Source organism: Phascolarctos cinereus, unplaced genomic scaffold, assembly GCF_003287225.1.
Source record: "Phascolarctos cinereus isolate Bilbo 61053 unplaced genomic scaffold, phaCin_HiC Scaffold_7;HRSCAF=346, whole genome shotgun sequence".
NCBI classification, from domain to species: domain Eukaryota; kingdom Metazoa; phylum Chordata; class Mammalia; order Diprotodontia; family Phascolarctidae; genus Phascolarctos; species Phascolarctos cinereus.
The window spans coordinates 25747651-25775147 of NW_027556180.1; the positions used below are offsets into that span (position 1 = coordinate 25747651).

The window sequence follows — 27497 nt, forward strand, 5'->3', positions numbered from 1 at the left end:
GTATGACTCAGGGCAAATGATGAAACTTTTCTCAGCCTCAATTTCCTCATCTGTACTTCTCAGGGTGGTTGTGAAAGTAAAATGAGATAGTATTTGTAAAGTGCTTTGCAAAACTTCAAGGGCTATAACTATATCTAACAATATGTAACTATATATATATATATATGTATATGCATGTATACATACATACATAAATAGAGATACATACATATATGTACACATACAGATGCATACATATATGTGTATGTGTGTATATACATACACATAAATATATACATATATATGCATATGTATGTGTGTGTATATATATGTATGTGTGTGTGTATATATCTATGTGTGTGTATATATATATATATATATATATATATATATATATATATATATATATATATATATAATCTCACTACCTATATTTAGAACCAACTTGGTATAGTGGGTGAGAGCAGGACTCTGGAATAGCCAAGAAGAGCAAAATATCATTCTTTTAATTTCCATTTGGTTCATTTCAATTGACATGTTTAGTTACTAGTTAACAGTCATTTCTATGACTCTGCAAGGGGAATTAAACATAATCTCATGGTGTCCCTGAAATCCTCATAACTATATAACACAAAATATCACTCTAGATCTCTGTTTCAATTAGAATAGTAATTAAAAAAAACTCACAGACTCATAAGAATTAATTTCCTTTAAATACATTTAAATATTTAATTATATTACATAGGAAAAAACAAGTTTATAAGATGAAAAATTGGAGATATTAATTGAAACTTTAGTATATTGGTCCTTTCCTTTAAAAATTGAAGTGGTCATTTAGTTCTCATGTCGTCCAAGAAATTTCTATGTCGTTCTCCAAGATGACACCTTTGTCATAAAGATTAATTTCTAATATCTGAAAGGGTTAAAGAAAATATGCAATTTTAATATTCATTCAGAACTCTATATTACTAGCTTGTCATGATGATCAATAATATCATCTCATATATATAAATGCCCCTTTTTGAGGAAGCATAGCTTGTTAGAGCTGGGAGGGACATTAATGATCTTCTGATCCAATCCCTTCTCATTATAGATGAGGAAAGAAAAGTCCTAAGTCCACAAACAGAATGTCCTTAAGATAAGGGGAGGGTTTACTCAATGACATTAAATCTGTCTGGCTCTAACAACGTGATTTAGTCTTTGAAAATGTCCCAGACGAATGAGAATTGAGGAAATGGAGAGTGATTTGCAATCCACAATAATATATGAGACACCAACTTCCTATCAGGTAGCACATTCTTATTATTAATGCTTTCTCTGCTGTTTCAGAACCATGAACCTTGATGCTTCTATTTCCCTTTGCAGCTAATTATTCTTTTCAGATGATGCTATCAAAAAGTTTTTGCTTTCATAGAAACTGAATGTCCCACCCTGCCACTTATATTTTTCCTCCTAGTTGTACACTTTGGAGACAAGAACAAATCTAAGCCTTCTTCTACATGAAAACCTCCAAATACTTAAAGAAAAGTTAACTAGTCCAGTATAGTCTCAGGGAAATTTGTTTAAAGACAATTGATCACTTAAAGCAATGTTAGTACTAATCCCACCAACAAAGTGTTGTTTTTGAAAGAGAAAGAAGAAAAGAAGAAGAAAAGATGGTGAATGCAATGAAAGTGAAGAGGAAAGAAACAAGGAAAGAAGAGAAAATGAAAAAAGGAATACAGTTTCTCATCAAAATTTACTTCTCTAATTTTAGGAAACACAGAAACAATAGGTTTAAAGGAATTTGTATGTAGTAAGAATCCTCATTCAGATCTTACCCCATTGTTTGAATCTTCATTAAAGGTGATGGCTTGACTCTGGCCATTGTATGTGAGTACCACACTTGAAACTGAAGTCTCATCTTTTCCCCACACTTTGATATACCCAAGCCTCAGCTCACTGGGGTTTGAATACCCTCTATGTATGACAGTACTTGTCAGAGTCGTCTGAAAAATTGGGAAAGAAAGACAATATTTAAATAGTAATGGGCTGGGAACCCATGACATAACGAATACTTATGTACACTAGGATATAGATAGATAGATAGATAGATAGATAGATAGATAGATAGATAGATAGATATAGATAGATAGATAGATAGATAGATAGATAGATAGATAGATAGATAGAAATACATTGATATAGATATATTTCCCAAAAGTCAAGAAAACAATATTTAGAGAGAGTTTCAGAGTTATCCTTACCTGATTTAATTGAAACTGTACTGACAGGTATTGTCCTTTTTCATAAGTATCTATTAAAAAAGACAGGAAAAAAACATGTTTAGAGAAAAACATGAAAGAATGACAAAATATGTTGTTCTCCTTCCCTTAGGAATTACTTGAAATAGTTAAAAATCTACATGGATATATTTCTCCAGCAAAGCATAGAAGATGAGTTGTTGGACTTGGGAATTAAAGAAAAAACTAGGGGAATCAAAGCTCTACTACTTCCTAATTATGGAAAACACTTAGCTTCTCTTATACTCAGTTTCCTCATCTGTAAAATGAGGATTATAAGCCTGGAGTATCCACCACCATGAGGTTGTTCTCAGGCTCAAAGAATGCAAAAACACTCTGGCAAACATTTTACAAAAGTTCACGTGCTATATAAACATTAGCTGTTATTCTCTTTGGGTTTATTTACATTCTTTTTCTTGCATGTGCATGAGAAGTAGAAAAATGGAGATCATTATTGAGCTATTCCTGCCTGGATGAAATGATAAACTTTATCTGGACAACAGACCTCACCACAAATCATATATCCATATGTGTTTGTACACACACACACACACACACACACATAGATACATGCATATATATATGTATATGTATAGGTGTACAAATGTATGTATATATGTGTATATCTGTTGTGTATATATGTTTATGTGTATGTATGTTATATGTGTGTGTGTGTGAGTGTGTATAAAATCAGGATGAGGGTGAGAGCCTCACTCTTTCTCTTGAAAGTATTGCATGTCTCACAAAGCTCAGTCTTTTTCTGTGCGTCAGTATGCTCTGGACTATGTTGTCTGCACCATGACCGTTGGTGATCGTGGCTTCCTTGTGCCATACTCTCACTCTGGCATACAGAAGTCCACAAGGTTGGTCAAGGAAAGTAGCCCTTTGTGTGGCCCTATTGTTGTACTAGGTAGCACCGTTGCTTCGTGATGAAATTCTCCTAAGAGCCTGCCACCTGAAATGTAGCTGTAGTGAGTTTCAACCTTATATAAAGGGCTAAGGAATAAGGGAAGAGGAGGAGGGGAATAATCAGCACTATGGCAATACTGGAGACATTGATGTGCTACTACTATCCAGGAGCAACATCAGGCTCACCAATGCTGTCTCCATCATCCCAGAACAATGAACCTTGAGCCATTTTGTTGTCATCCACAGCAACAATGAGTCCCATGAAATTATTTCGACTGTAAGAAAAACATTTTTCAGAATGATCAATTACAGTTATTTCCCAGAAAATTATAAAGATAAATCTGACTATACAAAACACATAAAGAATATTTAATTCATCTCCCACTGCATCCCATATCCAATGAGTCATCCTTTTTTTTAAGTAAGTTCACTAGGGACAGCTAGGTGGCACAGTGAATAGAGCACTGGCCCTGAAGTCAGGAGGACCTGAGTTCAAATCCAGGGTCAGACACATAACACTCCCTAGCTGTGTGACTCTGGGCAAGTCAGTTAACCCCAACTGCCTCACTTAAAAAAAAAGAAAAAAGAAAAAAAAAAGAAGTAAGGGCACTGGTTAGTAAAGCCTGAGTCCAAATTGAGGACTGGCTCTTGCATACAAATAAAAGCAAATAAAAGCAACAATATGGTATAGATTGAAAGAAAACTAAGTGGTGGGTTTATTATATCTTCATTCTCATCTTTTGCCCCTTCATGCTACCACTCTCTGCCAAATCTTAGTATTAATTTTGCCCTTAATGTTAAATGTGCACAGAAGATAGAAAGGTGTCTGTTTTTCAATAACCAAAAATGATTATTAGGGAGAAAAAGTGTCAGAGGTGAATATCAAAATGGTAATGTTGAAGAAGTTGATGGTGATGATAACAATAATAAACAACATTGATGTGTTTTAAGTTTTGCAAGTGCTTTACAGTGTTTTTTTCATTTTATCCTCACAACAATGCTGTGAGATTAAGGAGAGGGGAAAATACTAAAATGATAGACTATATAATACATATATGCATACATATAATATATATAATTGTATTTCATCATGACTATTTTTCTTTGTAACTATATATGTTCCCTATGTTTTGTTTTTGCAATTAAATATATTCTGAAAATGATCCATACTTGATTATCTAGAACCTGCAACCCACTTTCCCATAAAAATCATGTTACAATTAGGATACCAGAGAAATCCATTTAATCAGAAATGCAGCTGAATTCCAGAACTTACTGTACTCATCTAAAAGTCTTACAAAAACCTTACTAACACTTTTAACATCATTTTTAGGGGAAGATGTTTCCATTCCAAACTTGTAGTTCCAAGAAGGAAAAGTAGTGACTCTAAACCCCTTCCATTTTTGGACCAGAAGTCTAATGGAAACGTCCAGGAGTTCTTGCTCTTTCAGAAGAAAAGAACTTATTGTCAAATGGAGGCAGGATGTAATGGGACAGGTGATGGTTTTGGACTTTATGAAGTAGTGGTATCAGAGAAACCTTGTCTTTGCCAGGGGCAATTGAGGTCTGCATCACTTGGCAGTAGATGGTAGCAAGGGGGTGGCAATCAATCACAAAGAAATGTCCCAGGGAGGTAGTGAGACAGAAGTTGAACAACAATCATTAGGAATGAATAATTTAGAGAGCAAAAGAAACAATAATGGTAGGAAGGCAAAGAGGAGATCCTATAATCTGCTGGGTGGGGAGTTTTCACCTGTGGTGGCCCTTCATAAATCAAGAAGTTTCACAAATAAAGTAATGTTCATAAGCAAGAAACTCAGTGTATGTTCTGTTACAATTAAAGTAAAAAAGAATTTCATATCTATTTTAGAACTAGAGAGATTCCTGCTTTAATACAAGACATCTAAAACACTGGCCATCACAAATCTCAAACCCAGCATTTCTCACTTCACTATTCTTACCTAATGAAGGTATTCTGGGCAGGCTCCTGACAAGGAAGAATAAGACCACCCCGGACATGGAGGTTGATTTTATCCAGAGGAGCATCAAACACATTATACTGCTTCCTAATTCCAATATCATACCCCTAAAAAGAAGAGATTGAGGTAAAATATTAGGAAAAAGTACCATAACCATAATGAATACTCACAGGAACCTATTACATGTCAATAAGGTATTTTTACATAAAGAATACATTTAAATTTGAAATAAATACATCTTCAAAGAACATTTAATAATTTAGAATAAATTTAATAATTTAGAATAAATACTTCAATTTTAAACAGGGGAAGAAAGTAATTTAATATTTTCTAAGCAACTAGAAAACTAGTCTCAATAGATAGTGAGTAAAAAGAACAGTAAAATGAATTAACATAGCCCTTTGAGTGTTGCAAAGTACTTATCTCACTATCTTCCAGGACCTAGCATAGGATTCTATGTATAATTAAGGGATTTATCTTATGACTTAGCCTTATACTTAGATTTGTGGATTTCACATGCAGAAAAAAAAAAAGAATGGGAGTTTTGTAGCCATAGATATTGTCTCTGGTACTATGAGGTGATTTTCTTCCCCCTTAAGATGATTACTTATCTCCATTCAATACATCTGACATAATGTGGTCTAGTATGATTTCAGTGTTTCTTTATGAAATGAAGGCAATGGTTAGATTAAAAAGAAAAAATCAAAGGAGAACTACCGTCACCACACTAATATTTCTATCTATGCAAGCTAGTTCTCAGAATGTTTGCACACTTATGTCTATATGCTGTGGGTGCTTTAAGTTTGTTTGTTCTAGGATGCTCTTTTTGTATGGCTATACTACAAGCTTTCTAAAGTGGATTTTGAAAGAGAAAGAGCATTCTTCATCTCTTACCGTATGGAAATCAAACCAGCGGGCATCCGGGACATATGCCATTACAGTTGTGGCAGCCTAAAGATTAAAAATAATAAACATAAAAAACAATTCAGTTTTAAGTAGCCATCAAATAAAGAGTGATGTTTCGGTACTTACCGGCTCCATAACGGGGCTCACTAAAAAGCCTGAGCCCCAAAGAAACTGTTTGAAAATGTTCCAGGTTTCCTTATCATCAAAGAACCTTGAAATAGCAAACACAGAACCAGTCATTATACATATGTTTACAGTGAAGTAAGTGAATTCATAGGAATTATAGATGAAAGGAACACACTGTATTTGACAGATTGTAGATAATTTACATGTCCATATTTACATGCATGCATGAACACAAAATAAAGGAGCATACAATGTCCAGTACATACATAATTAAAATGAAAATTGCCTAGTAACTAAGCAAAGACAAAGAAGTTGACCACAAAGTCTTCAGGAGCGTATTAATTCATTATTCTTTCTTTAAAGTTGACAATGATTTTTTAAATGTCCAAATCTAATAGACTCTTTTTTTTTCAACCCTTATCCTTCTTGAACTCTCTGCAACTGTTAATGTTGATCACCTTCTTTTCCTGCTATCTTCTAGACTTTTGTGACTCTGCCCTTCCACGGTTCTCCTGTCTTCCCACTTTTCTGTCTCCTCCTGGCCATCATTGCTAATTGTGAGTATCCCTCAAGGTTCTTTACTAGTCCTTCTTCTCTTCTCCCTCTATATTATCTCACTTGGTGATTTCATAGGTCCCACAGAGATGATTCATAGGCCTTTTTATTAAGCCCCAACTTGTTTTCTGACTTCCAGTTCCACATCTCCAACTGCCTATTGGGCATCTCAAATTTGATATCCTACTGACATCTTAAATGCAACAAGTCCAAAGCTAAGCTCCAAAACCTTATCTCCTTTTCCTAATTTTGTTATTATTGTTGAAGGCGACACCATCCTGTCAGTCACTCCAGCTCGCATCTTTGATATCATTCTTTTTTATCCCACACATCCATTATTTGCAAAATCCTACCATTTATACCTTTGTGACATCTTTTTTTATACGCCCTCTTCTCTCTTTTGACACTGCCATCACCCTCAGGCCATCATCACCTCACATTTGGATTACTACAATAGCCTTCGGGTTGAATATTACCCCTGAAATCTTTCCTGACCCCAGTCTTTCCTCCACTCAGATGCCAAAGTGATCCTCCCAAAGTACACATCTAACCATATCACTGTCCCCCCCTCTGCCACTCCAGTGGTACCCTGTTACCTCCAGGATTAAATATAAAATCATCTAATTGTATCTTAAATCTCCTCATAACCTAGCCTCTTCCTACCTTTTCAGTATTCTTATATCTTATTACACTCCTCAGACTCTGTAATGTAGTAATGTAGCAACACTGGTCTCTTTGCTATTCTTTACTTGACACTTTATTTTCTGATGGCAGCCATTTTGTTAACTTTCCTCTATGCCTAGAGATATCTATGTCCTGTCCTCCCCATCATTGCTTTGTCACTTCCTGCAAATCTTAGCCAAAATCTCAGCTTCTACATGCAGTCTTTCTTGATCCTTTTTAATGCTAGTGTCTTCCCTCTAAGATTCCCTCCCATTTAGCCTGTGGATATAGATCCTCTTTGTACATAGTTCTCCATGCTCCCCATTAGCCTGTGACTTCCTTGAGATCAAGTCAGATTTTTGCCTTTGTTTCCCTAGTTGTATGCACAGTGCCTGGAATATAGTAAGGACTTGCTACATACTTGTCAACTGCCTGCCTTCCCAAATGCAGAAAACTCCCGTTATTCGTTCAAAACCAACTGAAGATCTAAGCAAAATATTTGCTATTTTTTTCTTCTGTTTTGTTTTGTTTTCTCTTTTTGGTGGTTCCTCCTATTGGTTCTAATTCTTCCTTACAACATCACTCATGTGAAAATGTTTAAGAGGAATGTATATGCATAGCCTATATCAGATTGTGCACTGTCTTGGGGAGGCAGGGAAGGAGGGGAGAAAAATTTAAAACTCAAAAGCTTATGAAAGTGATTGTTGATAAATCAAAATAAATTAATAAAAAAAGAAATGATGAGCAGGCAGACTTCAGAAAATCCTGGAAAATCTTGTACGGACTGATGTTAAGTGAAGTGAGCAGAACCAGGAGAACATTGTACACAGCAACAGCCAAATTGTGTGATGACTAACTTCGATAGACTTAGCTCTTCTCAGCAATGCAAGGATGTAAGACATTTCCAAAAGTCTCATGACGGAAAATTCTATCCACATCCAAAGAAAGAACTGTGGAGTTTGAATGCATACCAAAGCATGCTATTTGCTCTTTTTTTTTCTGTTTTGTTTTGTTTCTTCTTTCTTGTGGTTCCCTCTATTGGTTCTAATTCTTCCTTACATCATGAGTAATGTGAAAATGTTTAATAGTAATGTGTATGTATAGCCTATATCAGATTATGTGCTGTCTTGGGGAGGGAAGTGAGAAGGGAAGAGGAGAAAATTTTAAAACTCAAAAGCTTAAGGAAGTGATTGTTGATATATCAAAATAAATTAATAAAAAAAGAAAAAAATTGAAATATCAATTCAGTTTGTAAGAGGACTGTGAATAATATAGATTATTTCTGTGACTCCCCCATAAAATAATGTATTTAAGAAGTTTTGTAATCATTAAAGTGCTATATTACTGTACTTAACAATAGTATCATGGTATATGTCTATTAAAAACAATGACGATAATGATGAGGAAGAGGAGCAGGATGAGAATAGAAGCTAATATTTATATAATGTTTAGGAAAATATTTTATGTATCAACTTTAATCCTCATAAGAACTTGGTGGTGCTCCAGATATAATTATGTCCATTTTATAGATGAGGAAACGGAGGCTACAAGATGATTTGAATCCCTTTTTTCTCATTCCAAGTCCAGTAGTCTTGCATTAAAAAACACTGTTATAATTTTGGATAGTGATAAGGGAGAGGTTTGTTCCTAGGAATTTTTTTTTATTAGGGAAAGTGATAAAAACTGTAAAAGATATCCAAATAAAGGTGAAGGGATGCTATTGGAGAAGCAGCTTCAGAGTTATTATTAGGAATGAGGATTAGAATTGAAAGGAGAAGAAGGAAAAAGGACAGAATTTTTTCTTTGAATTATAATTATTAATCATTGCCACCACTGACATCTATCTGTTGCTTTATCATTATGAAGACAATATGTTATAACACTTGGGGAGATTGGATGGACACAGTGAAGTGTACCTTGGATTTGGACTCAAAGGACCTGAGTCTCAAAATTCCAAACTTATTGGTCATACAAAGACAAGCAAGGAATTTAACATTTTCAAACTTCAGTTTCATCAGTAAAATGAGAATAATAATCTATGTACTACTTTCTTCATACTGTTCTTTTCAGCAAGGTACTTGGCCATGATGGGATTTGGAAGTGTGACCTACTGTTAGTGACCCTCATAATAACCAAGAGATAAATTACATCAATTTTATTGTCTCCATTTTACAAATGAGAAAACTTAGATTCAGAAACATTGTCTGCCCTAAAGAAGCATATTCTACTGGGAGGAAACAGTACTTACACAGTAAGTAAATAAGAAATACATTCAAAATAGATACATAGCAATAGGGGGTGGGGAGAGGCTAGAGACAGAGTAGTAACACCTGAGTACTTAAAAATGAAGATTGTACTTCCAAGAATAAAGGATATTTTTGAATTGAAAGTTGTTGGGTTTGTTTTTTGTTTGTTCGGTTGGTTTTTTAACAGTTCGTAAGGAAAATTGTAGAGTATAATCAGGTATAGAATTAAATAATAATTGTTTCACCTACCACACACCATTGAAAATGATATTTTGTGGGAACTGGCAATTAGTCTGCAAAACTTACTATTTTATCTGTGTTAGCCATTAAAACCAAATACAGAAATAAACAACCCAGAACAAACCTTCAGTTGGTTGTAAGGGTTTTCTTTTCTTACATTTTTTTTTAAAGAGAGGTAGTAGGGAGGAAAGAAAATATATTATGCCTCCTTCTCCTTGCCAAGGAAAACCTTTCCATGTTCACAAGTTAGTCATTCCTTCCCATCTTCTTCAGCAAATTCCTGACTCAATTATCCTCACACTCTTCATTATCTTTAATCCCTCTTTCTACTCCTTCAAGTTTGCCAATGTCTTCTCAATCCCCTGAAAAAAAATGCTCCTTTGATCCAGCTATACCCAGTCACTATCATCTTCTGGCTCTCCACCCTGTCCTGGCTAAAATCATTGACAAAGCAGACTACAATTGGTTCTATCACTTCATTTCCTCTCGCTCTCTTCTTAACTTTTCTGCAGTCTTGCTTCCAACTTCATCACTGAACTAACACCGCTTTCTCCAGCCTTACAAATGATCTCTTAATTGCAAAATGCTACCCAGCTTCTCTACATTCTTTCATCACCCCTTTATCCTTGATACTCTCCTCTCTAGGTTTTCACGGAATCATTATCTTTTGGTTCTACAACCTGTCTGATCTCTTCTCTGTCTCCTTTGACGGATTTTCATTCAGGTCACACCGAATAACTGTGGATAGCCCTCAAAGCCCTCTTTTTGTTTGTCCTTTAATACCATGACTTTTGTTGATCTCATCAGTTCTTATTGACTCAATTATAATCTCTAGGCAGACAATTCTCAGATCTGCTTGTCCTAACCTCTCTGCTGACTTACATTGTCACATTTCAAATTGCCTACTGAACATCTAAAAATGGAGCTACTTAGATATTGTAAACTCAACATGTCTAAAATTGGGAAAAACTTCTGGGAGCCAAGATGGTGGAGTAAGCAGTAAATCACCATAATTCTCCCATCTTCACCTTCAAACATCCATGAAGCACACCAAAACAAATTCTGAAACAGCAAAACCAACAAAAAGATGGGGTGAAACAATACTTTACCCAAAAGAAACTTGGAAGATATGTGGAAAGGTGTATTATCACAATGGAAAACTATTGTGCTACAAGAAATAATGAGCCAAATGCTCTCAGGAAAACATGGAAAGCCTTACATGAACTGATGCAAAGTGAAATGAGTAGAATCAGGAGAACATTATACACAATAACAGTAATACTGTAAGATGGCCAAATATGACTACATATTTCATATATTCCAAAATATTTTAAAGAATAATTTTTAAAAATCTCTTTCAAAAATCATAATTGAAGATCTTGGGGGAATGTAAGGAAATTAAATAATTAGAACTATATCTACCCAACAGCATATTCATGCTGCATTTATACTTACTCATGTAGGAGAGGACGAATGACTGTGCCACCATTAACATGGATTTCATGCATTAGTGTGTAGAAATGGGGTAGTAGAGTGTATCTGATATTAAGAACATCCCTGGACATGTTTCCAAAAGTTTCATTCCAAGAAACAGGATCTTGTCTCTGAACAAATTGAAATACACATTTTTATAATCAGTTTATATAGCTCTTCTCTTACCCCACAATACTCAGTCATGGTCACACGAAATACATATTGTGTGCTTCTTATGGGCAAGCTTCTTGCTCTCAAAAAGCTTGTTCATTTGTTTGCTTGTTTTTTTTTTAAATTTCTAATGCTTACTGCCAAGCCATGTACATAGAAGGCACTTTATGCTTTTTTCTTGAGCTTACATAAATAAATAAACAAACAAAAAAAATAATTAGATAAATCCATTGACAATGTATCATTTATAGATGAAAAAAATGAATCTGCTGAATTTTATGTTATTCCTCCAATTCCATCTACATTGTTAGATTCAAAATATGGTCAATGTCATTAAGATATTAGGCATAAAAGTCAGCTTGTATTTCCATGGATAATATGTCACTTTAAATTGTAGGGTTATATGCATAGAGTTTAGGTAAGAGAAAAAAAGAACTGTAAGGATTCAAAGAGGTATCTATGATCATACACATAGTGTCCCTACGCAGATAAAAACTTCAGTAGGTTTCTCATTTTATGGGATCATAGCCTTAAAAGTTATCTAGTTCAATGTCTTCATTTTGCAGATGAGGAAACTGAGGGCCCAGGGAGCTGGGATTTAAATCTAGGCCCTTTAGCAAATACAACACACTTTCCACTGCACATATTACTACCTCACAGACATCTTTAAGGTTTCCAAAGTGATATTTTACCATTATGACCACTCTCAGTGTTATGAGCTAGTATTACTGCATCAGTATCAACCCACTTTTCCCTGTACACTTACTATCATCTCAATAAAATACTCCTCTTTTATGGAGAAGAGCATAAAGATCACAGATTTAGAGGCATAAGTTCTGTGGAAATTATCTTGCCTAACCTTCGCATGTGACAGAGCTCTGGGCCTGAAGTGAGAAAGACCTGAGTTCAAATGTAATAGTAGATCTTACTAGCTATATGACTATGAATATGTCACTTAATCTCCTTAGTTTCCTCAACTGTAAAATGGCTACAAAAATAGCATCTGCCAAGAATGCTGTGAGGATCAAATGAGGTAATGTTTGTGAAGCACTTAGCATAGTGTCTGGCATATGCATACCACATAAATGCTAGCTATTGTCTTCTCATTATTATTTATTATAAGGAAGAGGAGGAAGACCTACAGGCAAAGGAGGAGGAGAAAGAAGGGAAGTGAAAGTGGAGTTTGAGAAGGAGGAAGAAAATGAGGAGGTGAAAGAGGAAGAAGAGAAAGAAATGAGAATTCAAAGAGATTCACTAACTTGCTGACCCCTTCCTACTCAGTGGGTGGTAGAGGTAAGCTTTGAACCCAGATAATGTGACTCTAAATTCTGCATTCTTTCTTTGGCACTAGTGTATTCTTTCTAATTTGAGGGTAATCAAGGTTTAACAGTGAAGCAAAGTATCAAAGTATTGCTAGACTTTCTATAGATCCCCCAAAAGTCTGTCAGGTCCTTCGAAGTAATACCTAGCATTCATACATTGTCTCATTTGAGACACAACAGGTCCGTGATGAAGGTACAATGAGTATTTTTCTTCTCATTTTACAGATGAGGAAACAGAGGCCCAAAGTATTGAAGTGACTTTCTTATGGTCACCAAGTATTAGAGGTGAGACTCGAATCCAAGGCTTCTTGACTCAAGGTCTAAGATGTTTTTCCTGATTGTGTGCTGCATCCCCAAGAATAACCAACCCTCTCTGACCACATCAGACATTAGGGATGAATAAGGCACTCAAAATTATTAAAGAATGCTCAGTTATGCTTTGTTCCACAAAGTCTGGCTAAATGAAATCCTTCTGATTCAAAAAGCATTAGGATTTTTAATTTTTTTTCTTTATTAGTATTTCTTTAACTTTGGCTGTATACATACATACATATATATGTACGTATATGTGTGTGTGTGTGTGTGTGTGTGTGTGTGTGTGTGTACATATATATATATATATATATATATATATATATATATATATATATATATAGGCACATGGAAATGGGACTGGAAAACTAGGATTTAGATAAGAAGACATGGTTGGAATCTTAATATCTACCATGCTTAATGGTAGTTACATACTTCCATAAAAATCAGCACACCTCTCTGAGTGGCTACTCATCTGGAAAATGGAGATTATACTATTCACATAACATACTTCACATAGTTCATCAATTTAGAACTGGGAAGGACCTTGGCATCCATCTTATCCAACCCCTTCATTTTTCCACTAGGAAAAAGGAAGCTTGGAAAGGTATAGTCCACAATACATCTACTGCCCTGTTTTGTTTTTTTCAACTCCATGAACAAAATGCCCCCATGCCAGGTAACCCCAGTGGTCCTCCTCATTCCCGCTTGCCCTTACTTTCCTGCCTCTTTTTTTCTGCTCTCTTCCCCTCCCATTATATTGTAAACTTCCTGAGGGCAGGGATTATCTTTCTTTTATTAATTGTATCTCCCATGCATAGCATGGTGCTTGGCATATAGTAAGGACTTAACAAATGTTTATTAGATTTATTGAACTTGCTAAGGGTAAATAGGAGCTAGAGTGCTAGCCTTGCTGTCAGAACAATTTAGATTCAAATTCTATCTCTGATTCTCAGTAGCTGTGTGACCAAGGGAACACCATAATCTCTGAACAGTTTTTTCATTTGTAAAATGGGCATAAAAATGCCTGTAGGACCTGTATTGAAGAGTTGTAACAATGAAACTAGATGGATAGAATAGGGATAGAAACTGGACCTGTCATTTCAATGGCTAAATAACTCTCAAAAAAGGATACTCCCTTTACAAATATAGGTCTTCATCTTTGCTGGAATTTACAGGCATAGAAAACCAACAGGCTTAAGGACTTGGCCAGGGTCACACGAATAATATGTGGCGGGGGGGACAAATGAGATAAAGCGTAAAAAATATGATTTATACTATATGAAAGAGTGTTATAGGTATACTGTGAATAAGCTTGCCTCATTTCAAATCACTTTGCAATAGTATCATTTATAGATTATAACCAAACATTTTTTTGTAAAGTCACAGGGTTTTCTAAACTGCCATTCATTCAATCACCCATTTATGAGATTAACTCTGCTATTCATTTGGCATTAAGCGTTCTTGCTTAAAGCCATTTTCCCTAAAGAGGGATTTTTACAGACCCAATTAAGGAAGCTGGATGGAATTAAGAATTGAGAATATCTGAGTCAGGGAAACATGAATATACTGGCTACATACCCGAGTAAATGCAATGTTGTGATTTCTAGAAAATGGGTAAAATGATCCAAGTTCCATCCACCGGGCACACAGCTCATATTCTGAATTGTTGAAGAAGCCACAGATGTCAGCACCAGTCTGTAACATATTGCCATTTTAAATTCAATATTAATTCAGCTTATTTTAAAAACTGTGCTAAAACAGGAACATGAGTAAAACAATGATGCTTACATATGATATCCCAAAGAGGCTAAACTCCATCATACCTAAAACAGAGAGAAAATCACTTTAATGAGCTACAGATTCTTTGGGTATTTTATTATTGCTTTACTTTTCCTGCTATTACCAGTAGAACAACAATAACAATAATAATTATAGTGATATCAGTAGTAGTGGTAGTAGCAGCAACAGCAGTGCTGTAGTGACAGCTGTGATGGTGGTGGTGTTTGTGACTGATGGTGGTATTAGCAGCTTTTGAGATACTCTGTATTATCTCATTTGAGTCTCATAAAATCCCTGTGAGGTAGGTACAAAAAGCATAGGTGTGCATAGCTTATAGTAGTCACTAAGCAAATGCTTGGAAGTGAAATCCAACCATTTGTCTTCCTGACTGATAACTCCAACACTCTATATAAATATGCCCACTGTCATATTTAAATTCTATTAAATATATAAATCAATCAATAATACCTTTACTTTATGGAATAGTATTATATTTTACTTATAGTTTTTAAATGTCCATAAAGGAATATCTCTCTTGTGAGAGCTAATAATGAGAAACATAAATAGTTGAGTTCTATGTAACATGATAGGATATTCAAATATATTTCAGTTTTATACACATCACTGTTAGAGAGAAAAAGGAAGGTGCATTTTCAAAGTTATACTCTTTGAAAATGAAGAAGATTTTCTGCATCTATTTAAATATGGAATTCACATTTGTGGAAATAGTTCTTGCAACTATTTGAATGACTTTATTAAGAGCAATGATCATTTCATTAAAATTGAATGAATCTAATTTTTCAGATCTCCTGTTCAAGAATTCTGGAAACACTGCCTCCATCTTTCTATCTATCAATAGAGAAGATTAAAAAAATTCTCTTTAAAACAATACTAGTTGACTTCCAACACAATTCCTTTGGAACTCAACTACTTCTGAAATGTACAACTGAAACATTTTTAGCATGCAATATTAAACAGAAAAATTGATTAGCTGCCCAAATATCAGAATTCCTATAAGGATGATTGTAAAAACCTTAATGATTTGAACCAATGTATATGAAAATCTTTGAAAAATTGAAAAGTTTTTTGGTGAAATTTACCAAGATATTCTGACAAATTAGGGAAAAAATTAGAGGGAGAACATAGAGGAAGAAATACAGGGAAAAAAAGACCAAGATGCAGAGACAGAAATAAAGAAAGCAAGAGAGAGAGAGAGAGACACAGAAGTACTATGAAGAAAAGTGCAGTAATTGTAGAAAAGTCTGCTTATATGACAAGTAAGAAAAACAAGAGTATTTCATAGGAACGAAATTGCACCATTTACATATTTTGATTTGAACAATTCTGCAACTTAAAATTAATGTGTATCTATTCACATATCTTTGGATTGTTTCTGCCAATACAAAGATGGTGTTCATTTTTATCTTTTTATCTCTGGATCTTGGCCCATAGTTTATGCTTAATAAATGCTTGCTGATTGAGACAGCATGAAGACCTGACTTAGAATCCCACTCCTTTTGCTTACTTCCAACAGGACCTTGAGTAAGTCATTTAAATTCTGTAGATCTTGGTATCCTCATCAGTAAATTGAGTAGTGAGGGAAGGACGAGATCCTCTTAACAGTATCTTTCATCTCCGTGCTTAAAATTCTGTGACTGATTGTTCAATAAATGATTGGCAATATTTCATTTGCCATTAATTCAGTTACTCAACATATCTAAATAAAAAATCACCAGTCCCCCTTCAATATTTTATGATTCAGCTTTTCCTTATGCAGTTTTTTATGTTAGTACTCTTTTTCACATGTCACACAGAATTTCAAAATGATTTTTTTTCTTTTTTTATAATTTGTTATATTCCACCATGAATAATTATATGTAGGAAGAAAATTCAAGCTATCCATTCCTCTATGTAGCCTATGGAGCTATCTGGAAGGAATTCTAATGCCAGAATCCCAGCATAACTCTGGCCTTGACCACTTCCTCGACTAATAAATGCAATGCTATTGTTAATCCAAAACCTTATAGAGGGCCAATATAGGCAATCTTAAAATGGGATTTGAAAAAGCCTGAATGACAGATCTGTAATGGCTTATTACTGGGACACTGACAATGGAAGATGGTTTCTATGTTCTTCCAGGAAGGAAGCTTTCCTAGATATTTTTTTTCAAAAATAAAGTAATCGACTGAATGAAGCACTGCTCTAATTTCCAACTGCATTTCTTGTTTTTCTCTAATACACAGTGCTATAAACTTTTCCTTCCATGGAGTGCTGCTATCTAGCACTACAATGGCACATTTGTACATTATAAGGTTTTGTGCATTTTAAGAATTTAAAATTAGTACTTCTGGTTGTAATTTACCAAGCAAAGTATGTAAAAACAATCTATACTTGTCAGTATAATAATTATAAGCAAATTTTATATGTGCATACAAAAACTGCATGTATTGAAATTTTACCTAAATAGACTGAAATCTTTTTTTTTTATTTATGGAGATTCCTACACAGAAATTCCATTTCACTATAAATATCCTAGTCTACAGTTAGTGAAACTTCTTTATTTCATCCTTCCTTCCCTCTCCTATGTTCTTCTTTCCTTCATTCCCTCTTTCCTTCCTTCCTAGCTTTCATGCAGTTTTCTTCCTATCTGCCTGCCTTACTTCCTCCTTTTCTTTCTTTCTATAATTCTTTCTCTCTCTCTTCCTCCTTCCTTTCTTTCTTATTTTCTCTTTCTTTCTTCCTTTTTTCCTTCCTTCTTTCTTTTCTTTTTTCCCCTTTTCTTTCATAACTAGAATAGCCTTTCTTGCATTATTATGGAATGGAGAGGACCCTGACTTCTGCAATGCACAAATTATAGATCTTGAGGAGACAAAATTTTGTCAGGTCCTTTGAAATTAGAATTCTTCAAGAACAGATTCTTCAATGAAATGAAAATCTTTTATTCAAATATAAACCAAGATAAATCCAGAAATGATCATAATCTGCCATGCATGGTATTTTATGCCTATTATCTCCCCTACCAGAGAGGCTGAAACTTACAGATCACTTGAGTTCAGGAGTTTAAAGCTGCAGGATGGCTAAAAACCAATCAGGAGTCTGCACTAAAGCTATCATCAATGCAGTGACCATTGAGAAGGGGGGCTTTGGGTTACCAGGCTGAATAGGGAAGTACATATAGGCCTAGGGCATAAACTGAAAAGATCAAAGCTTCTCTGCAGAACAGCAATAGAATTGTGCATGTTAATGGCCTTTGCAGTTCTAGTCAGGTGAGTTACAGAGACCCATTCTTAAAAGAAAAAGAAAAAAAAAAGAAAGAACCATTCATCACCTTGTTTGCTGTAAGTTAATTAATTCTTCAACCACGCTTCTCAACATACAACAGACTAAGTCATATAAAGTTTGTATTCAGAGTTAGGGAGAGAAATATTCCCAGATGAAATGACAGATCTTTGATATACTGAAATTTCTAGTAGACAAACTGATAGGAGAATGCTCTTAACATTTAAGCTGGATTTCAGCAAAGCAGTTGAAAAAGTCTCTAATGTTATGTTTAAAAACAAAATCTGAAAACTTAACCATGATGATCCAACTTTAAATGGATTATGATATTTAATAACTGCTACTTACCAATGATAGATTTATCCAAATTGTCCCAGTTTGCATAGTTGTCACCAAGCCAGTGTCCTCCCCATCGACCAGCAGTAGGGTATGTGGAACGAGAAATAACGATTCCTCGTTTGCCTGTTGTTTTTTGCAAGGCACTAATGTAGTAAAAGGAATGAAAAAGGTAAAGGAATTAAGTACCTGTTTAAAAGATTAGAAACATTTGATTTGCCATTGAAACTATGAATAAGTAGACTCTAGCATAAAATATTGTCTTTAAATTTATTATAAATATATTATGTTGTGAGAAATTAACCAAGTTTAAATCTTAAGCTGACAGTTTCTTTCCACTTCAATCATCAGAACTAAATGACTGTCAGTATATACTTACAAGTAATTCAACAGATTTTTTTTTAGATATCAACATTAACATCTGATATTCATCTTTTTTTCTCAGAAAATATAGTTTGGAATTAAGAAATGATAAAATCTAAATAATTGTAAAGTATTCAAGTTGGAAAGCAACATCAACAATAACAAAAAAAACGATTTGATTGTGGCTTCTTAGTTTGAAAACTATTGATTACTAATGTGCAAATCATTTTAGAATAAGTTATTTCTGTGGAGGAAAATTATTAAGTATTATTTCATATGTTATAGTATAAGGTGATTAGATCAAAGGTCAAAATCATTACCAAATTTAAAAAAATAATTAAAAATTAAAAAACATGAAAATGCAACAGCATCAACTCAAATTTCTAATGTCTATAGAAAATAGGAGATATATAAAAGAAGATGGTGCTTTTAATTATCCCCATCACATTAAGACACTTAATGAAAAAAAACATCATTCAATGAGGAGATTCAAAGAGACCAGGAAAATAGATATAGTGCGTTACCAGAGGAAAGAGAGAGATAGAGAGAATGAGACAGAGACAGAAAGACAGACAGAGTCAGAGAGTAGTCATGTAGCAATTGTGAAAGAGAATTGATGTATAATCCATTCACTCCAGTGTAATATATGCAATATCAAAAAATTTAAAAAGAAGTCTCCAGCACTCCAAGTAGACCTGCTGTGGAAGATGAAAGGAAATGGGCAAGAATCACACAAGATGGACAACCATGGATGTGTTCTAATGCACATTATTGGAGGAAAGAAACACACCACTATGATTTACAGATCCATAAAAGGTGGATAGATAGATAGATAGATAGATAGATAGATAGATAGATAAATTGATTGATTGATGGGTGGATAGATATCTTTTTATATGTACCATTTTGTATATGTCTAATGTGAATTTTGTATAAATATCATGTATATTGCTAAGTCCTAATTACTGTAAATAAGAAATCCTGCAAAGTGATTGCATTTATTCAAATTTACACAAATTATGTGAACACAAACTATTTGTGTGAATTTCAATCCACAAATACATTTGAATATATTTGTGTGTATTTAAACTAATTATGTAAAATATGATATTCATCCTAACCCAATTAAAATATGCAGTGCAAATTAAAATCATGTGACCATTCATCAGAATCATCATTTGCAGCAATTGGAACTCAGCTGTGTGTGTATATGAGTAATATGTATATGCATGTGTATATGTGTGTGGACATATATATGTGCACATACATACACATAAAGATATAAAATATAAGCACATGTATTTATATTAGGTATATGCAGAAACGTGTTTGTTGACAAACATTTACATACTATACATTTGACACATTGGTATGTATTTAATGCATACATCAGAAAAACCAAGGTTTAGGTATAAATTCTGTCCTTCCTTTAAGGAATCATGAACTTTTCACAAAACCTCTGAATTGAAATACTTGACCTTTATTTAAATCTGACATCAGAGGATGAACAAATTACCAAGGAACTCTTAAAAATAAAATAAAGGACAATTGAAAGACTTAAGATAAACTATTTAAATTAGGAGGCAATGCCATATTAAGCTATATCCAAATAGAGAAATCCTCCTCGTCACTCCCCACTTGGTGAATGTGAATCTTTTCTTTTCCTCTTATTTTCAAATATAATCCTTAAAACTGCCTTTGCTGATGTAAAATGACATCGATAGTGGTAATAATGTTTTTTCTCTATTTAAATTAGTGTGTATTTAGTTATCTGTTTACAGGTTGTAGCACACCAATGTAAGCTTTTTGAAGGCAGGGATTGTTGTGGTTTTTTCACCTTGTCTTTATACATTCATCTCCTAAAATAATGCGTTATACATGGTAGGTGTTTAATTACTGAATTTTATTTAATTGTATTAGATAGAAGATCATCATGCCCTTACTATCTTGAGTTTTTTAACCTATTTTTACAAATTGTTGTTCCGTTATATCCAATTCTTTGAATCCCAATTTGGGGTTTTATTGGCAAAGATACTGAAGCAGTTTGCTGTTTCCTTCCCCAGTTCATTTTAAAAATGAGGAAACTGGGGCAAACAGGGTTAAGTCACTTGTCCAGGTTCACACAGCTAGTAAATATCTGAGGCTGGATTTGAACTCAGGACTTCCTTACTCCAGGTCTGATGCTCTATCCACTGTGCCACTTAGCTGCCCTAATTTTTTTGTTAAGTATTGCCCCAAATCATTTTAATCTTAACATGCCTAATTAAGAAAATCATTTGTTTTTTTAAAAAGACAAAAAAAAATTAAATGACATGTCATTCTCCTAAATCGTTTTTATAAAAGTCTATGACTATGTCTAAATGATTAGTTCAATTGAACTTTTAAAAATTGAATAATCAGAATAAAGTTAATTAAATTAAATAAATAAAAATGAAATAAAAGTTTAAAAAGTTAATTAAAATTAAATTAAAATGAACTGAATTTAAAGAAATAAAATGAACTGAATTAAAGAAAATTGTCTGAAGCATTAAACAAGAGGGGAAAGTAGAAATAGAAAAAATCCATTGCTCACCACTTGAAAGAGACCTTATGAGGAAAATTCGTAGGAACATTATAGTTAAATTCAGAAACCTCCTGTTCAAGGATAAAATGTTGTGAGCAACAAGAAGAAAACAATTTAAATATGGAAGTGCCACAATTAAAATCACATGAGGCCTAGCAGCTACGACACTAAAGGATTGCAAGTCTTGGAACACTATATATCGAAGAGCTAAAGAACTGGGGTTCTGACCAAAAATATATCCAGCAAAGTCAGGATAATTCTGAATGAAAAAAGATGGACATTTGATCAACTGTCAGACTCTCAGGACTTTGTTAAAAAAAACAAAAACCTGAACTTAATAGAAAATTTGATGTACAAGAGACAAGAAAAACATAAGGTACATAAAAAAGACCAACTACAAGCAATTCAATAATGGACAGACTGTTTACCTTTCATGTATGCAAAACGTAAAATGCATATCTAAGAATTTCATCAGTAATTGGGTAGTTTGTAAGAAAGATGGTGTTAAACCTGAGTATGATAATGACTTTTAAAAGTAAAACTGTATAGCAATAGCTGAAAAGAATAATTATCTCATACAAGGAAGGCTCAGGAAGAAGAAACTACACAGGAATTGGATTGGGGAAAAGTACAAGTAGTTGTGGTAACCTGCTTTCATTGGGAATGGGTTCAAGAAGGAACAATACATTAATAAATGCATGCATATATATATATATATATATATATATATATATATGAGTATAAAAGTCTTCTAAAATCAAAAGAAATAAAATAGTAAGAGATAGGTAGGGCAGAGAGGATAAGGGAGGGATTTCTAGAGGGGAGGGTGAAAGAATAGGAAAAAAAACAATCATCTAGTTAATTCAAATGATTAATGTGACTTTTTGTTAATTGACTGCTAGTTGGCCCAGAGGATAGAATACTAGGCCTGGAATTAGGAGGTCCTGAGTTCAAATCCAGTCTCAGACACTTACTAGCAATGTAACCCTGGGCAAGTCATTTAACCTCTGTTCACCTCAGTTTTCTCATCTGTTGAATGGAGATAATAATAGCACCTACCTTCACGGTCATTGTGAGGATCAAATGATAAATGTCAAGCACTTAGCATGGTGCCTAGCACAAAGTAACAGCTACCATTATTAGTATTATCATTTATAGTTAAGCAAGAAAATTACTATAGATTAGACTTTGGTCCCATTCAGTCCAGTGTTTTGTCTCGGTGTTACCAAGGTATTTCTACTAAGAAAATGTGGTAATTTTTCTCTCTGTAATGATCCTGACATAGAAATGTACACCAAATATTCCTAATAGCTTTTGAATGTCAATCATCTATTTATCTGATTTCTCCTACACTGTGGTAATAAGATTAATGACACTATAGCTAATAATTATTATCATTGGTGTTTTTTTATTATTTACTGTTTTAACATTTACAAAACATTTTTAAAATATCATAGTATTTTATCCTCACAACAACCCTAGTTGTTATCATCATTATCGCTTTTTATAAATGGGGAAACTGAAGAAGGCAGAAATTATGTCACTGGCCAAGGGTCAAAAGGTTAAATTATGTGAGGTTAAATTTGAACTCATCTTCCTGAACCATGTTCAGCACTCTATCCACTGTACCTCCTAGGTGACACAAATGGTATAATGGGGGAAAAAAAATGGTAGATATGACATCAGATTATCTAACTTCAAATAAGGCCTCTTGGGAAATATTTAGCCTCTAATATTCAGTTTTTTCATCTATATAAAGTGTCAAATTCAGAAAGAGTAAATTCTCCTGGCATAAATTAATAAGCAATAAAAGTATTTTAAGGGGATAAAGAATCAAATAGTTTTACAGAAGGATTAATAGTGAAAAATGACTTACTCATAAGTTGGTTTTATTTGGGACCATCCATATAAGTTGTGGACATCATAATGCAGTACTGAGGTTCCATCACTCAAGATCTGCTCAGTTTCCATGCACATTGTTCTGAAATGCAACCCTTCTCCTCTTTTTGTTAAGTCTAAAGATGAGCAATTAAAAAGCAATGCCATTAACTTAAAAAATAATCACTGTCAACCCTTAGAATTATTCTATTTTATCTATTGTACTTTGTAAGCATATTTTGCCAATATTCCAAACCACTCTTTCATATAGTTAATGTATTCCAAATTTTTAACCATGTTAAGGCATACTTTATATACGCCTTTTAGGGTCAACAGACAGTTCAATAAGCTTCACTAACACTATTATTTGAAAATTCCTTGAAATATTGCATACATGAACTTCAGTACAAAAAAAAAGATGAATTAGTTTACAAATTAATTAAATATACTGGTACAAATCTATTCTCGTAGTAAATTTATTCAATATGCATATTTAGATATAAAATGTTTATTAAAGATACTCCCAATAATTTGCCAATAGATTTAACTTAATATCTAGGAATTAGAGAAACAGGCAGATATCACAACCTAGATTATTGCTCTTTGGTCCAAAGCCTCTTAGTAGGGTTGACAATGCCTTGTATCTTAGATAGCCCAACTCAATGAAATTTAACTCAGAACGTTTGTGCCCAAAACCTAAAGGGATTCAAAGGATGAAAGAAATAAAAAAGGGGGTATGAAGAAGCCACTGCCCAATAGGGGAGGCCTGAACACTGCTTATTCCCTTGCCAATATAAGTGACAGATTTTTATGCACTGATCCTCCATCTTTAATTTAATCAGTGAAAACAAAAATACATATTTTCATCAAAAAATGCCTAACTAAAGCTTTGAAATATCTACAGGTAAACATAGCTCCTCTTAAAAAGGTATTTTCTGTCAAGATAGATACACAGATATGTATATGTGCACACAAACATGTATACACATATATACGTACTGCATGTATATGTATATATTGAGTGCTATAATGTTCACACAAAAAAAAAGGGAAGGGAAAGGGAGGAGAATGAAGGGGAGAAGAGAGAAGGGAAGCTTTCTTCCCATATTTGGATGGTTGTCATGTGGAAGATTGGCTTATAGATGTTCTGCTTGGCTCTAAAGGACAGAACTGAGAGTAACAAGTAGAAGTTGCCAAGAATCACAGTTGATGGAGAAAAAATGCCTAACAATGAGGGCTAACTTAAAGTGAAAAGAGGTGCTTTCCCATTCTATTGAGATCTTCAGGAATAGGCTTTATGAACACTTGTCAGAGACGTTTATCCAGACAAGGATGGAAATAGATGGCCCCTGGTGACTTTCCAAATTCAGATTCTGTGGGCCAGTAAAGTAAATGCTTTTGCAAAGGGGAGTGGGTCACTTTGCTCACCTTCAGTAGGGTCCCTAGCTTATAATATCATTGATATTCATGGTTCATTTTACTTATTATCACCTCACAGTGATTATAGCAAATTCATTCTTACCTGGAAAATATGGTGGGTAATTTAGTGTATCATTTCGGCATACATTAGAAGTTGTCCCATTGACAAAGCTAGATGGTTCATTCATATCCTAAAACAAATGCAAGCAAAAAAATTCCTTTTTTTCCCACAATTGTGGAACTCAGATAGTGAGTGCTTAAATATAACTTATTTGGGCTATCATATATTTGTACACAGATTTCAAGTAACCACAAATATTTATAAAGCAATGTCTCTACAGGAAATTATAATTATGTATATATGAAAATGTAGTACAGTAATTTTGACTATGTGATAATTTAAAGTTTGTAAAGTTGTTTGCATGCACTATCTCACCCAAGTGTCCAAGCTTCTAGATTCAGTGCCTATTTTGACATTATTATCCTCGTTTGATAAATGAGGAAATTGACACTCAGAGAGGTGATTTGATTTGCCCATAACCCCACACCTAGTAAGCGTTAGATGCATGATTCACAGCAGGTCTTCCCTAGCCCAGGTGTAGCATTCTATCCCCTTTATCATTAATGATTTGAGTTTTTTTTTCCCCTTTGTTTAGGAGAAATTCGAAAATTAATTCTCAGAAGGAGAAACCAACAAATGGCACAATTTCATTAATGCCTTGGTAATTTAATGGAAACTTTCCAAAAACAGACTAAATAACAGAAGGTGAACACATCTTGGCTAATCCTTTATATGACTTTTCTAAAAGTTCTGTCCACTTACAATCCACAAACCATCAAACTTCATATAATCATTGTAGAAATCCTTAATTTCAGTTGCCCACCAATCAGCTGTGCTTGGCCGGAAAAAATCTGGAAAAGCTACATGAGCTCGGGAAGCCTGTAAAAGAATGAGACAAAATTCATTGTGGAGAAAAGCAGAGCTAATTGAGTCTATTTTTGAGGAACTGAGACTAATTAAGGAATTTCCTTAGACCTTTTCTCAACCTAGAAATTGTTCAAAAGCAATAATGAAGATGGTTATAATTATATGAGCACAAGGTTAGCCTACTACCATACCCTTCACCTCTATTAAATTCAATTCATTTTATTTCAACAAGCATATACTAATAATAGGAACAGTAATGGTGTATCACATATATATATATATGTGTGTGTGTGTGTGTGTGTATGTGGGTGTGTATACGTATACATACATATACATATACATATACATATTTTGATGCAAAGTACTTTACAGATATCATCTCATTTTATCCTCACAACAATCTTCGAATTTAGATGTTATTATTGCCATTTTCCAGATGAGGAAACAGAGGCACAGAGATGTTAGATAACTTGCCTAGAATGGGTCTGAGACTAGATTTCAACTCAAGACTTGCTAACTTTAAGTTCAAAATTCTCTACCACCTAGCTCCTTCAAGTCATTTTAAGTACCTACTATGTGCCAGAAAGTAGGGATAAAAGACCAAAAAAAATTATGGTCTCCAGAGTTCAGGTGAAATCACAGGAATGTTTCATATGTTTCTTAATTCCTCTCTGAAATTCAATTATAGCTCTTCCTCACCTATAAAATGAGAGGGTTAAACTAGTTGGCCTTTTATGGTCCCTTCCGGCTCTAGATTTGTGGCCCTAATTGTTGTGGATGACCCTAAGATGATTTATTCTACTGAAGTATCTACAGCTGTATGAGAAGGAGAAGGAACTGAGACTGTTTACAGCACTTCTCAAACTGTGAGTTTCGACCCATGTGGGGTCGCAAAAATTTGGCAACAGTAAAAGGTTTCTGAACACGCAACAGCCAAAAATTAATTCAAAATCAAACACAAAATGAATCAGAGAAGTTTCTGGCACTGCTTGCCCGTGTTGCATCAGCAACTTCACTGCAACCTTGGTTCTGAACACAAAGTATGCGCACTTTGCACCACACGTGCCTTCAGGCCACGCAATGCCAATGAACACTGATGAATTATGAAAAGAGAGGTCCAAGTGGAAAAAAAAAGTTTAAGAAGCCCTAGACTCTGGAGAAAAGAACACTGGGGGTAAGGGTAGTGACATAACTACCCTCAAGTATTTGGACGACTCTCATGTGGAAGAAGTATTAGACACAACCTGCTAGGCCCAAGCAGACAGATATAGAAAGCACAGATAAAAACTGAAGAGAGGCAGATTTGGGCTAGATGTAAGCATGCTGTGCCTCAGTTCTGATGGTGGAATGGGCAGTATCAGAAGAGACTGAACTTCCTTACTAGAAGCCTTCAAGAAAAACCTGGATAACCCCCTGTGTAACATTATGAAGAAAAATTTGTTTACGTAACAATAGGAATATTTGGTCTCTGAGGTATTTTCCAATTCTGGGATTCTCAAATTCTGTATTTTTTTTTGCTTCTGTGCAGGGTTATGATGTGGACCTCTTCATCCTTGTCCTTGTAAATTGATTGGTTGATTAATCAAATGAATAGCAATCTAATTCTTTGAGCTCCATGCTAGAATCTTATCATCTTTTCCATGCCCTAGAAATTCTCCATGTGGAGGTGGTGATGAATGGGTGTGGTGGAGTCCAGAACAAAAATATTTAATTCCCTGACCTCCACCGTTATGACATTCGGTCCTGGCCACCTTCTTGTTATCTACCCTGTTGATGAGCCCTCATG

At 34.2% G+C, this 27497-nt stretch overlaps 1 protein-coding gene across 1 annotated transcript in view; it reads right to left on the minus strand.

Moving 5' to 3' along the window:
• Nucleotides 1–762: 762 nt before the first annotated feature.
• The window catches only part of SI (sucrase-isomaltase), a 106232-nt gene continuing 79497 nt past the window's right edge, over nt 763–27497 (minus strand). The window contains exons 34-47 of the mRNA XM_020989062.2: nt 25607–25723; nt 24887–24974; nt 23363–23501; nt 18573–18706; nt 14955–14989; nt 14745–14861; nt 11341–11489; nt 6182–6266; nt 6044–6100; nt 5132–5256; nt 3357–3445; nt 2226–2275; nt 1800–1967; nt 763–892 (exon numbers count right to left, since the gene is read on the minus strand). Coding sequence (XP_020844721.1) covers nt 821–892; nt 1800–1967; nt 2226–2275; nt 3357–3445; nt 5132–5256; nt 6044–6100; nt 6182–6266; nt 11341–11489; nt 14745–14861; nt 14955–14989; nt 18573–18706; nt 23363–23501; nt 24887–24974; nt 25607–25723 — 1425 coding nt within the window. The 3' untranslated portion in view covers nt 763–820. The remainder of the gene's footprint in view (nt 893–1799; nt 1968–2225; nt 2276–3356; nt 3446–5131; nt 5257–6043; nt 6101–6181; nt 6267–11340; nt 11490–14744; nt 14862–14954; nt 14990–18572; nt 18707–23362; nt 23502–24886; nt 24975–25606; nt 25724–27497) is intronic.